Source organism: Elephantulus edwardii, unplaced genomic scaffold (assembly GCF_000299155.1).
Source record: "Elephantulus edwardii isolate Elephantulus edwardi_28Jun2011 unplaced genomic scaffold, EleEdw1.0 scaffold00418, whole genome shotgun sequence".
Lineage (NCBI taxonomy): Eukaryota > Metazoa > Chordata > Mammalia > Macroscelidea > Macroscelididae > Elephantulus > Elephantulus edwardii.
The window spans coordinates 521,898-534,059 of NW_006400168.1; the positions used below are offsets into that span (position 1 = coordinate 521,898).

A 12,162-nucleotide genomic window follows, 5' to 3' on the forward strand; every position below is an offset into this window, starting at 1 on the left:
GATTGAAGTTGGTGATCCTTCATTTCTACTTTTGCACCCCCTGTCTTGCACAGGAGGATGAGCTATAGGTCATACCTGTTCTACCCAAACAGTTACTGCATTTAAGGTTTTGACACAGGCTCTTAGTCTGTGCTAGTTGCTCCAAGAAGACTATTTAATAAGAGTGTTTTTCAGGTCCTATTCTCATCAGATTTGACTCTCATCAGGCCTTTGAGGTTGTCAGAGTGTAGGACTCATGCTCTTATTCAAATAGAGGAGTAAACAGAGGCTAATAGGTGAAATAACATGGATGTATTCCTTGGAAAAATACTTATTTACTCAGACTTACTGCTGTGGAGTCAGAACCAACTCATAGTTGACCCTCCAGTAGGTTTCTGAGGCTTTACAACACCTGAGGAGAATACCCAAACCCATGATGGATTTGAACCACCAAAGAGGTGTGGCTTTGGAGTTAGCACTGTAACTCTTTATAGGCTGTGCCACAGGGGCTCCCCACCTGTTGCTAGTAGTATGCCAGTGAAAACAGGACCTCCTGTCCTGTGAATAACCGCAAACTTATCTGAGTGACTCCCGGTCCAGTGGTCTTTGTAATTTACAGTTGTTGAAAACTGGAAGGAACAGCAGACGTGGAGTGGAGCAAGGACCTCAAAACCCAGCTTACTTGGCTCTTTCCTCTCCAGATCTGGACAAATTTGCTGCAGAAGATATTATTGATCCTATTGCAAAGGCCAAGATGGTAGCCTTGAAAGGAATCAAGAAAGTTATGGCTCAGGGCACTATTGGGGTGGCACCTGGTATGAACAGGTAAGAATTAGGAATAGAAGGCTTTTGGGGTTGGGTTGGTGTTTTTTGTGTGTGGTGTTTTGGGTTTTTTTGTGTGTTTTTGTTTTTGTTTTGTTTTAAGCTGAAGCTTTTTCCAGGTACACTCCTCCCTTGACTGGACTAGCATCTTTGAGCCTACTTATTCCACCCTTTGCCTTTCTGCTTTCCTCATCTACTAGCACTTAATTGCTTTGCTTTGTTGGATCCTAGGCAGCAAGTGTCACTGCTAGCCCAGCGGCTCTCAGGGGCGCCTGGCAATGATCTGCAGAACCATGTGGCAGCTGGGAATGGCCAGGTAAGTGACAAGGTGAGAATAGAAACTTATATTCTAAGCCATTGGGCCACCCTTCTTAGGGTTTGATGCAGAACAATGATCCTTTAACACTGTCTTTTGTTGTAGGACCGGAGTGCCAGTGACCCCTCCCAGCCTCGTCCCAACCCACCCACTTTTGCTCAGGGGGTCATAAGTAAGTATGAGTCTTGGGAAGAAGGGTGAAAGAAGTGACTTGGAGTATGAGGAAGAAGAGGCACTGGGATCACCATTTTCTAGATCCTGACACTCACTTCCTCTCCCAGATGAGGCTGACCAGCGGCAGTATGAGGAATGGCTGTTCCACACCCAACAACTCCTACAGATGCAGCTAAAGGTGCTAGAGGAGCAGATTGGTGTGCACCGAAAGTCCCGGAAGGCACTGTGTGCCAAGCAGCGCACTGCCAAAAAGGCTGGCCGAGAGTTTCCAGAGGCTGATGCTGAGAAGCTTAAGCTGGTCACAGAACAGCAGAGCAAGATCCAGAAACAGCTGGATCAGGTGAGGAACATAGACTTAAGCGTAGCATTTAGTAGCCGGGAAAGAGTGGGTAAGCAGACTTTGAAGGAACGACTCTCACCTTCTCATTCTAGGTCCGAAAACAACAGAAAGAACACACTAATCTCATGGCAGAATATCGGAATAAGCAGCAGCAACAGCAACAACAACAACAACAGCACTCAGCTGTGCTGGCCCTCAGCCCTTCCCAGAGTCCCCGACTACTCACTAAGCTCCCTGGTCAACTCCTCCCAGGCCATGGGCTGCAGCCACCTCAGGGACCCCTCGGTGGGCAAGCTGGAGGTCTTCGCCTGCCTCCTGGGGGCATGGCACTGCCTGGACAACCAGGTGGTCCCTTCCTCAACACAGCCCTGGCCCAACAGCAGCAACAGCAACATTCTAGTGGGGCTGGGGCCCTGCCTGGTCCCTCTGGTGGTTTCATGCCTGGCAACTTTGCTCTTCGGGGCCTGGGACCTGATTCAAGACTTTTGCAGGAAAGGCAGCTGCAGCTTCAGCAGCAGCGCATGCAGCTAGCCCAGAAACTGCAGCAGCAGCAGCAGCAGCAGCAACAGCAACAGCAACAGCAGCAACAGCACCTTCTAGGACAGGTGGCGGTCCAGCAGCAACAGCAGCAGGGCCCAGGGGTGCAGGCAAACCAGCCCATGGGTCCCAAACCCCAGGCACTTCTGCCTCCCAACAGCCATCAGGGCCTCCTGGTCCAACAGCTGTCCCCCCAACCACCTCAGGGGCCCCAGGGCATGATGGGCCCTGCCCAGGTAGCAGTGTTGCAGCAGCAACACCAGCAGCACCCTGGAGCTATGGGCCCCCAAGGCTCTCACAGACAGGTACTTCTGACCCAGCCTCGCGTGCTAAGCTCCCCCCAGCTGGCACAGCAGGGGCAGGGCCTTATGGGACACCGGCTAGTCACATCCCAGCAGCAGCAACAGCAGCACCAACAGCAGGGATCCATGGCAGGACTCACCCACCTTCAGCAGGGTTTGATGCCACATAGTGGACAGTCCAAACTGAATACACAGCCCATGGGCTCCTTACAGCAGCAGCAGCTTCAGCAGCACCCATTTCAACAACAGCTACAGCAACAGCTTCAGCAGCAGCAGCTACAACAGCAACAGCAGCAGCTGCAACAACAACAACAGCTACAACAGCAGCAGCTGCAGCAGCAACAGTTACAGCAGCAGCAACAGTTACAACAGCAGCAGCAGTTACAGCAGCAGCAACAGTTACAGCAGCAGCTACAGCAGCAACAGTTTCAACAGCAGCAGCAGCAAATGGGCCTTTTGAACCAGAACAGAACTTTACTGTCTCCTCAGCAGCAGCAGCAACAGGTGACACTAGGTCCTGGCATGCCAGCCAAGCCTCTTCAACACTTTTCTAGCCCTGGAGCTCTGGGCCCATCTGTCCTCCTGACGGGCAAAGAACAAGGCGTTGCAGAGACAGCTCTTCCTCCAGAGGTCACTGAGGGTCCCTCCACACATCAGGGAGGCCCAATAGCAATCGGGACTACACCTGAATCAATGGCCACTGAGCCAGGGGAGGTAAAGCCCTCACTCTCTGGGGACTCACAGCTCCTGCTTGTCCAACCCCAGGCCCAGCCTCAGCCCAATTCCCTGCAGCTACAGCCACCTTTGAGGCTCCCAGGACAGCAGCAGCAGCAGCAGCAGCAGCAAGTTAACTTGCTTCACACAGCAGGTGGGGGAAGCCATGGGCAGCTAGGCAGTGGATCATCTGAAGCCACATCTGTGCCCCACCTGCTGCCCCAACCCTCTGTTTCCTTAGGGGAGCAGCCTGGTCCCATGACGCAGAACCTTCTGGGTCCCCAGCACCCCCTTGGGCTAGAGCGGCCCATGCAAAGTAATATAGGGCCACAAAATCCAAAACCAGGATCTGTCTCCCAATCTGGACAGGGCTTGCCTGGGGCTGGCGTCATGCCTACAGTGGGTCAACTTAGAGCACAGCTTCAAGGAGTCCTGGCCAAAAACCCACAGCTGCGGCACTTGAGTCCTCAGCAGCAACAACAGCTACAGGCACTTCTCATGCAGCGGCAACTGCAGCAGAGTCAGGCAATTCGCCAGACTCCACCCTACCAGGAGCCTGGGACCCAGCCATCTCCCCTCCAGGGCCTCCTAGGCCGCCAACCTCAACTTGGTAGCTTCCCTGGATCCCAAACAGTCCCTCTCCAGGAGCAGCTGGGGACAGGGCCTCGAACTCAAGGCACACCCCGGCTCCCTGGTCCACAAGGAGCCTTATCAGTAGGACCAGTCCTTGCCCCTGTCCATCCCACACCCCCACCATCCAGTCCCCAAGAGCCAAAGAGACCATCCCCACAATTACCTTCTCCCAGTCCCCACCTACCCTCCGAGGTCCAGCTCACTCCTACCCAACCAGGGACTCCAAAGCCCCAGGCACCACCTTTAGAACTGCCTTCTGGGAGGGTCTCGCCTGCAACTGCCCAGCTTGCGGACACCTTCTTTGGCAAGGGTCTGGGACCCTGGGATCCCCCTGACAACCTAGCAGAAGCTCAGAAGTCAGAGGATAGCAGCTTGGTACCTGGGCATCTGGAGAAGGTGAATGGGCAGACGATACCTGAGCCACCCCATCTCAGCATCAAACAGGAGCCTCGGGAAGAACCATGTGCCCTGGGGGCTCAGGCAGTGAAAAGGGAGGCCAATGGGGAGCCACTAGGGGCACCAGGTACCAGCAACCACCTCCTGCTGGCAGGCCCCCGCTCAGAGGCCGGACATCTGCTCTTGCAGAAGCTTCTACGGGCAAAGAATGTGCAGCTTAGCACTGGGCGGGGGCCCGAGGGGCTGCGAGCCGAGATCAACGGGCACATTGACAGCAAGTTGGCTGGGCTGGAGCAGAAACTACAGGGTACCCCCAGCAACAAGGAGGTAAGTGCCCTAGCCAAAGAGGAGCAATAGTGTGGGATCTGGATATTAGAGATAGTTGCTCAGGTCTTAGATATAAGAGATGAGAGCTCTGAAGATGCAAATACCCTTCACTGTGGGCTTATCTGGTTTAGGATGCAGCAGCAAGGAAGCCATTGACCCCGAAGCCCAAGCGGGTACAGAAGGCAAGCGACAGGTTGGTGAGCTCCCGAAAGAAGCTGCGGAAGGAGGACGGGGTCAGGGCCAGCGAGGCCTTGCTGAAACAGCTGAAACAGGTGACCCCCAGGAGCCAGTCCCCTGGTCCCATCCCAGGATAGGGGGCACCTTGGCCCCTAGCTGTACAATGGCAGAGATGCAAATGCTACAGATTTCCAACCTTGTCATCTTGCCTCCTAGGAGCTGTCCCTGCTGCCCCTAACTGAGCCTATGATCACCGCCAATTTTAACCTTTTTGCCCCCTTTGGCAGTGGCTGTCCCATTAGTGGGCAGAGCCAACTGAGGGGGGCCTTTGGAAGTGGGGCACTGTCCACTGGCCCTGACTACTATGCTCAGCTGCTTACCAAGGTCAGAAAAATGCCAGTACCGTTGGGGATAATGTGATTTTGGGAGAGGTGGGGTGGGAGTGGAAGACTTAAGGGCATTGCTGATAGAGGGTGGGGCCAGGAGATTGCTTTAGTCTCCCTATGGCATCTTGCACACAACACCCCACCCCACCCCCAGAATAACCTGAGTAACCCGCCGACACCACCCTCGTCGCTGCCCCCCACCCCACCCCCATCGGTGCAGCAGAAGATGGTGAATGGTGTCACCCCATCTGAAGAATTGGGGGAGCACCCCAAGGATGCCACCTCTGCCCGGGAGACTGAAGGAGCTTTAAGGGGTGAGTCATGGGCAGAGTGGGTCCCTCCTTACCAGCAAGATTTGGTGGTTAAGGTCTCATGCTGCTCAGACCAGAACTACATAGGAAAATGTACTGTTGAGTCCCCTCACTCTGACTTTTCTCTCTCTCCATCCCCCAGATGCTTCAGAGGTGAAGAGTTTAGACCTGCTGGCTGCCCTGCCTACACCACCTCACAATCAGACTGAGGATGTCAGGTGGGGTGCATCTGGATAAGGATGAGGAAGGGAAGAGGGGCAAGTGGCCTCAGTTTTCGTCTAAGGGCAGATATAAAATGAGGTTATAATATCTACTGGTCTCTAGATTTGGGAGAGAGTGTTCACAGAGCTGTAGACAAATGTCAAATTTTGGCTCCTAGGATGGAGAGTGATGAAGACAGTGATTCTCCTGACAGTATTGTGCCAGCTTCATCCCCTGAGAGCATCCTAGGGGAGGAGGCACCTCGTTTCCCTCAACTGGGCTCATGCCAGTGGGAGCAGGATGACCGCGCCCTATCCCCAGTCATCCCCATCATTCCTCGGGCCAGCATCCCAGGTAGGTGCTGCTTTGGTGTGAGCTAGGGCAGGCAGGGCTGGGAAAATGAGGTGGCTGGACCTCATACAGGTCTCTCTATCATTCAGTCTTCCCAGAAATGAAACCTTTTGGGACCCTGGACCTAGAGGCCCAAGGGAAGCTGCCTACAACAACTTGGGAAAAGGGCAAAGGAAGTGAGGTGTCAGTCATGCTGACAGTGTCTGCTGCTGCAGCCAAGGTTTGTCCGAGGGATACCTCCAAGGCCAAGAAAACCCAGAGGGCAGTCTCTGGAGTTCATTTAGATAAAAAATATTTGTTCATCTAAAAACTCATACAGAAAAAAAACCTCATACAGGGTACCTACTGTGGGGGAGTTCTGGGTCCTCAGAGAAATGAAGCATGGCCTCTTCCTTAAGGAGCTTATAGTCTAATGTTGTAAAAACCCAAGTTAGTAGGTGTGTGTGTCCAGTGCAACAAATGCTGCAAGACAGCACCGCCTTGTCATGTTTGGTGGAACTCTGCTATTTTTATATTAAGATTGATTTTGGGGCTAGACAAAATTGAAAACATAGTCTAAATGGGATGAAAAAGGGGATTTCTTGTGCACAACTTCTCAGATCCTTTCATTTGCTAACGTGTATTGTGAATCATGGAGTAGTGAGCATCGTTTCCTTCACTGTTTAGACATAAATCCTTTTCTGTGAGTGTGAGGGCAACACAACTAATTGCTTAGAGAGTTGTGTTTTGAGTTTCCTTATCTTCACCAAGCTGGGGTCATACTCTTGCCAGACGTTCTGCTGACATGACCCACTATCCCCTCCCTGCCCTTTTAGAACCTGAACGGTGTGATGGTGGCAGTGGCAGAGCTGCTAAGCATGAAGATTCCTAACTCATATGAAGTGCTCTTCCCAGAGAGCCCTGCACGGACTGGCATTGAGCCTAAGAAGGGGGAAGCTGAGGGCCCTGGTGAGTGTGACAGAAAAAGCCCTTGGGACTTGAGGGGAATGGTGCTGGTAGGAGGCTCTGAGTCCTTCCTTTCTGTAGGTGGGAAAGAGAAAGTTGTGGGAAGCAAGAACCCAGAAGCTGGCCCTGATTGGCTAAAACAGTTTGATGCAGTCCTCCCTGGCTATACCCTCAAGAGCCAGTTAGACATCTTGAGCCTCCTAAAACAGGTGGGTCTGGGACAGAAAAGGAGGGTGCGTGTTAGGAAAAAGGTGTTGACTTGGACAGAGAAAGCAGGGGACTTTAGGGAGAGTGGAATCTGGCCTGGGAGGTGTGGAGAGGGCTAGTGTCCTGCCTGCCCATGGGAGGGGCCAGTTAGGTGAGGCATGGACACTAACTATACAGGGCACCCTCCCCTAGGAGAGCTCTGCCCCAGAGCCATCCACCCAGCACAGCTACACTTACAGTGTCTCCAATCTGGACGTGCGACAGCTCTCAGCCCCACCTCCTGAAGAACCTTCTCCACCTCCCTCCCCCTTAGCCCCCTCTCCTGCCAGCCCCCCTGCTGAATCCCTGGTTGAACTCCCGGCCGAACCCTCGGCTGAGCCACCAGTCCCTTCTCCTCTGCCACTGGCTTCATCCCCTGAGTCAGCCCGGCCCAAGTCCCGAGCCCGGCCCTCAGAGGAAGGGGAGGATTCATGCCCCCCTCACCTCAAAAAATGGAAAGGGGTACGCTGGAAACGGCTGCGGCTGCTGTTGACCATCCAAAAGGCCAGTGGGCGGGAGGAAGATGAGCGGGAAGTTGCAGAGTTCATGGAGCAGCTTGGCACAGCCCTTCGACCTGACAAGGTGCCTCGAGACATGCGTCGTTGCTGCTTCTGTCATGAGGAAGGGGATGGGGCCACTGATGGGCCTGCCCGTCTGCTGAACCTGGACCTAGACCTGTGGGTGCACCTCAACTGTGCCTTGTGGTCCACAGAGGTGTATGAAACCCAGGGTGGGGCACTAATGAACGTGGAGGTTGCTCTGCACCGTGGACTGCTAACCAAGTGTTCCCTGTGCCAGCGTACTGGTGCCACCAGCAGCTGCAATCGCATGCGTTGCCCTAACGTCTACCATTTTGCCTGCGCCATCCGCGCCAAGTGCATGTTCTTCAAGGACAAGACCATGCTGTGCCCAATGCATAAGATCAAAGGGCCTTGTGAACAGGAGCTGAGCTCTTTTGCTGTCTTCCGACGGGTCTATACTGAACGGGACGAAGTGAAGCAAATTGCTAGTATCATCCAGCGGGGAGAGCGATTGCACATGTTCCGTGTGGGTGGCCTTGTGTTCCATGCCATTGGACAGCTGCTCCCTCACCAGATGGCTGACTTCCATAGTGCCACAGCCCTCTATCCTGTGGGCTACGAGGCCACTCGCATCTACTGGAGCCTCCGCACCAACAACCGGCGTTGCTGCTATCGCTGCTCCATCGGCGAGAACAATGGGCGACCAGAATTTGTAATCAAAGTCATGGAGCAGGGCTTGGAGGACCTGGTGTTCACTGACGCCTCCCCCCAGGGTGAGCATTGGGTTTTTGAGATGGAAACATGGTATTGGGCAAGTTTCTCCCATAGTCAACTTTCATAAAATTGATAAAGCATGCCAGACTTCCATGTGGGTAATCCCTCCCTGTACTTAGGTGGAGAGGGCTTTCTTCAGAGCAAATGTTTAAACTTCTCTTTTTTAAGAAAAGGGGGGCGGAGAGCCAAGCCAGTTAAGTGCCTTGGCACCATATCTGATTCCTGGTGAACCTGTATGTGCCAAAGTAAAACTCCTTTCAAGAGTTTTCAAAGGGTTGGTTTTTCAGAAGTGGGTCATCAGCCCAGAGGTTGGACTCAGAATCAGCCTTTCTGTTAGCAGCCAAACACCTCACTGCTTCCTCGATCCAGGGACGTCTTGGCCTCTCTTAAACCAAAAACCAAATCCATTACCCTTAGTTCTAGCTCATAGCAACTTTTTATCACATTGACGAGGCTATAAATCTTTCTCTCAGAGCAAGTGAGTGGAGTCAAACCTTTGGGTCTCAAATATACCCCTGTAGTTGAAAACGTTTTCTTTGTTATATATTCTGGTTCCTTTTTCTGTCCACCATAGGTCCCAACAATACAGTTCTGAGACCCTATCTGATTCACCCAACTTGATCTTTGTTTTTGTTTTTATAAATTTTCTTAATTTTAATGAACATTTACAGAGATTTTGGATTTCCATTCATTCATTATTTCACCCTTCTCCCTGCCCAGCCCTCCCCCCCAGTTCACTCCTCTCTTTGAAAAGTAAAATTCTTTCATTGGTATACAGTCCCTCCGCACCTCCCCCATCACCCCGAGTACACTCCACTATGCAACCTTAATTCTGGACTCCTGTGATAACCATAATACCCTATCATATATCGCTTTTAAATTGTTCTCTCCCTCATCTGTTTCAAGGCAGTATACATAATTTATCCAGTTTTTGTTAGTCTTACCCCAATCCCAATCCTGATGTCAGTCCCATTCCCAACCTGATCTTAATCAGTTCCATCCTGTTGCTTTTCTGTGGACAAAATTACACTTTCCATCTTAATTTCAGTTTTAATGATAAAAATAACCAGTAAGAGTAGTGTTTATTGAGCATATATTATATGCCACAAAGTCATCTAAGTAAAACATACAGATTCTTTTATCCATCTGGTCATATGAGGTAAGTACTGTTGTTGTTATTATACCCAGCATATAGAAAAGAACCTGTATTAGAGACTGATGAAGTATTTGACTTAAAGTTCCATGGTAAGTCTGTGGAACCTGATTGAACTCAAGTCTTCCCAACTCTGAAGCATTCTTGTTCTGCTGGCCTTCAACAAGGAACCAGGCCTATGCACAGTCTCTTGAGCCCTGGGATTCATGTTGCTTTGTGTATCCCAAGGTGCTCAGGGGCCCCTCCAGAGTTTAAAGCCTCCTGACTTGTTTAGGGAGAGTAGAATTAGAAAGTAAAGAAAGGAGTCCTGAAGAGTCCCTTCCAGGACAGGGAGACATGAAAACTCTAGACTTCAAGGACTAGAGGTCAGTGAGCAGAATTTGCCTCTGAGGGGTCTTCTATCTCTCTGCCTCTTAGCTGTGTGGAATCGCATCATTGAGCCTGTAGCTGCCATGAGAAAAGAGGCTGACATGCTGCGGCTCTTCCCTGAGTACCTGAAAGGAGAAGAGCTCTTCGGGCTGACGGTGCATGCGGTGCTTCGCATAGCTGAATCAGTAAGGAAAGGGCTGGAGGCAGGGGCTGGTGGGATACTGAGAGCTTTAGCCCTGTCCTAAAAGAGCTCAGGCTAAGGTGAGTTCATCTTGTGTCCACAGCTGCCTGGTGTGGAGAACTGTCAAAACTATTTATTCCGCTATGGTCGTCACCCTCTGATGGAGCTACCACTCATGATCAACCCCACAGGCTGTGCCCGATCAGAACCTAAAATTCTCACACACTACAAACGGTGAGCTTGTGGGGCTGAGGCCAAGAGATGTGGGCATTGGTAAAGCCCTGCCAGCCACATTAGGAGGGTTTGGGGTACCCAGTTCAGAGTTTCCTTGTAGAGACTGGATTTATTCTTAGGCTTCCTGATTAGAGGGTGCACATGTATAGCACGAGGGTAACCCTTTCCTCCTCACCTACACTACTTGGGTGTATTAGAGAGAGTTGGAATCTAGAAATCCTGGGAAAGTGTGTTGGGGAGGTTCTGTGTAGATGGTGGTAAAATTTTATGAAACGTGTAAGGGACCCAGTCACCTCTTTCCTTTCCTCTTTTGCTTCTAGGGGGGCCTATGATTCTCCTAAACCACAGGTGCCCCAAGAGTGATAGGGTCACCTTCCCATCCCCAGACTGTGTTGAGTTGGTATTAAAGGAATAAATTAGAATTATGATAGGAAAATAATAAAACCTTGCATTTGTATAGCACTTTATACTTTTTTTTTCAAAGCGTTTTCACATCCATTATCTCATTTGATCCTCACAACAACCTTATGAGGTAGGTAGGGCAGGTGGTATGAACCCCCATTTTACAGCTGAGAAAACAGACCCAGAAAGGTTAAGTGACTAGACCAAAGTCACACAGCTGGGACCAGAACCTTGCCTCTTGACTGTGGCTCACCGGTCATTCTGTGTTCCACGGCAGCCTGGCCTTGTTCTCTGGGTAGAGGGAGGCAGAGTCCGTGGTAGCAGAGCTCTCTTAAAAGCCTTTGAGTGCTCCTCGAGCTGTCACAGAGCGTCATAAGCTCTACCCCTAGTCAGCCCCTGTCCTTGATGCTCTACAACAGTGGTTTTCAAACTGTGAGTGTATGTGTTTCAGAAAGTGCTGGAACACATAGACTGCATGGGCAGAACTTAGCCTTCCCCATTCCTTAATCCTTTTCCCCAAAATTGGACTCAATCTTAGGAGCTCCTAATTTTTCATCTAGTTTATTTTGTCAAAGAGAAAGGAAACACACACACACACACACACCCTCAAAAAATAATCTGCAAAGATTTCTGCTAAATAGAAAAGAACCCAAAATGTTTGAAAACCACTGTTCTGGGATGGGTCAGGATTTGGCTGATGCCCTGGGTGGTGAAAAGGCACCCACCAGGCAGCAGTTATTCCCTTGCACTGAGCCATCAGCACAGAGTCAGATATCATGCCAATGAAGAGGATAGTCTGGGGAAAGGAAAAGATACCACCTTTAGGTGGTAAATTTTATAGCCAACCTCATATCAAACCCCTGTCCGTAGAGCTTCCATTATGTGGAGGAGATAGGACTTAAGACATTTGACCAAACTGTCAGCCTAAGCTCCAGGCCTAGGCTGCTTAGGGAGGAACTCTCCTGAGGAGCATGGCTTTGAGCACAGCTTGGTAGATGGATAGTAGATGGCAGGGAGGTAAGAGAGCAGGCTCAGTGTAGGGGAATTGTGCTGCCCACTCCTCTCTGGGCTCTCTGTGCCCCCTAGGGTGCTGGAGGGGTCCTTGTAGCTAGTTGGTGCTTTACCAAAGCAGACTCTGATGCCTCCACACATTTCCCAAGGCAGCACATTAATGCTTGCCTGCTGGAACTACTGGTGTGTCACATCCCAGGGAGGAGGTGGGTAGTTCACCTTTGTCTGAGGGAGAGCTGTCTTGTCATGGACTATATCACCTCCCAGGCCTCACACCCTGAACAGCACCAGCATGTCCAAGGCCTATCAGAGCACCTTCACAGGCGAGACCAACACCCCCTACAGCAAGCAGTTTGTGCA

The 12,162-nt window shown here is 51.3% G+C and overlaps 1 protein-coding gene across 1 annotated transcript in view; it reads left to right on the top strand.

Moving 5' to 3' along the window:
- The window catches only part of KMT2D (lysine (K)-specific methyltransferase 2D), a 48,001-nt gene that overhangs the window by 18,354 nt on the left and 17,485 nt on the right, over positions 1–12,162 (top strand). The window contains exons 36-52 of the mRNA XM_006902497.1: positions 681–804; positions 1,033–1,117; positions 1,223–1,289; positions 1,399–1,631; positions 1,724–4,540; positions 4,672–4,812; positions 4,934–5,101; positions 5,258–5,417; positions 5,557–5,632; positions 5,794–5,969; positions 6,056–6,186; positions 6,782–6,914; positions 6,993–7,120; positions 7,311–8,451; positions 10,023–10,159; positions 10,259–10,389; positions 12,070–12,157. Coding sequence (XP_006902559.1) covers positions 681–804; positions 1,033–1,117; positions 1,223–1,289; positions 1,399–1,631; positions 1,724–4,540; positions 4,672–4,812; positions 4,934–5,101; positions 5,258–5,417; positions 5,557–5,632; positions 5,794–5,969; positions 6,056–6,186; positions 6,782–6,914; positions 6,993–7,120; positions 7,311–8,451; positions 10,023–10,159; positions 10,259–10,389; positions 12,070–12,157 — 5,936 coding nt within the window. The remainder of the gene's footprint in view (positions 1–680; positions 805–1,032; positions 1,118–1,222; positions 1,290–1,398; positions 1,632–1,723; positions 4,541–4,671; positions 4,813–4,933; positions 5,102–5,257; positions 5,418–5,556; positions 5,633–5,793; positions 5,970–6,055; positions 6,187–6,781; positions 6,915–6,992; positions 7,121–7,310; positions 8,452–10,022; positions 10,160–10,258; positions 10,390–12,069; positions 12,158–12,162) is intronic.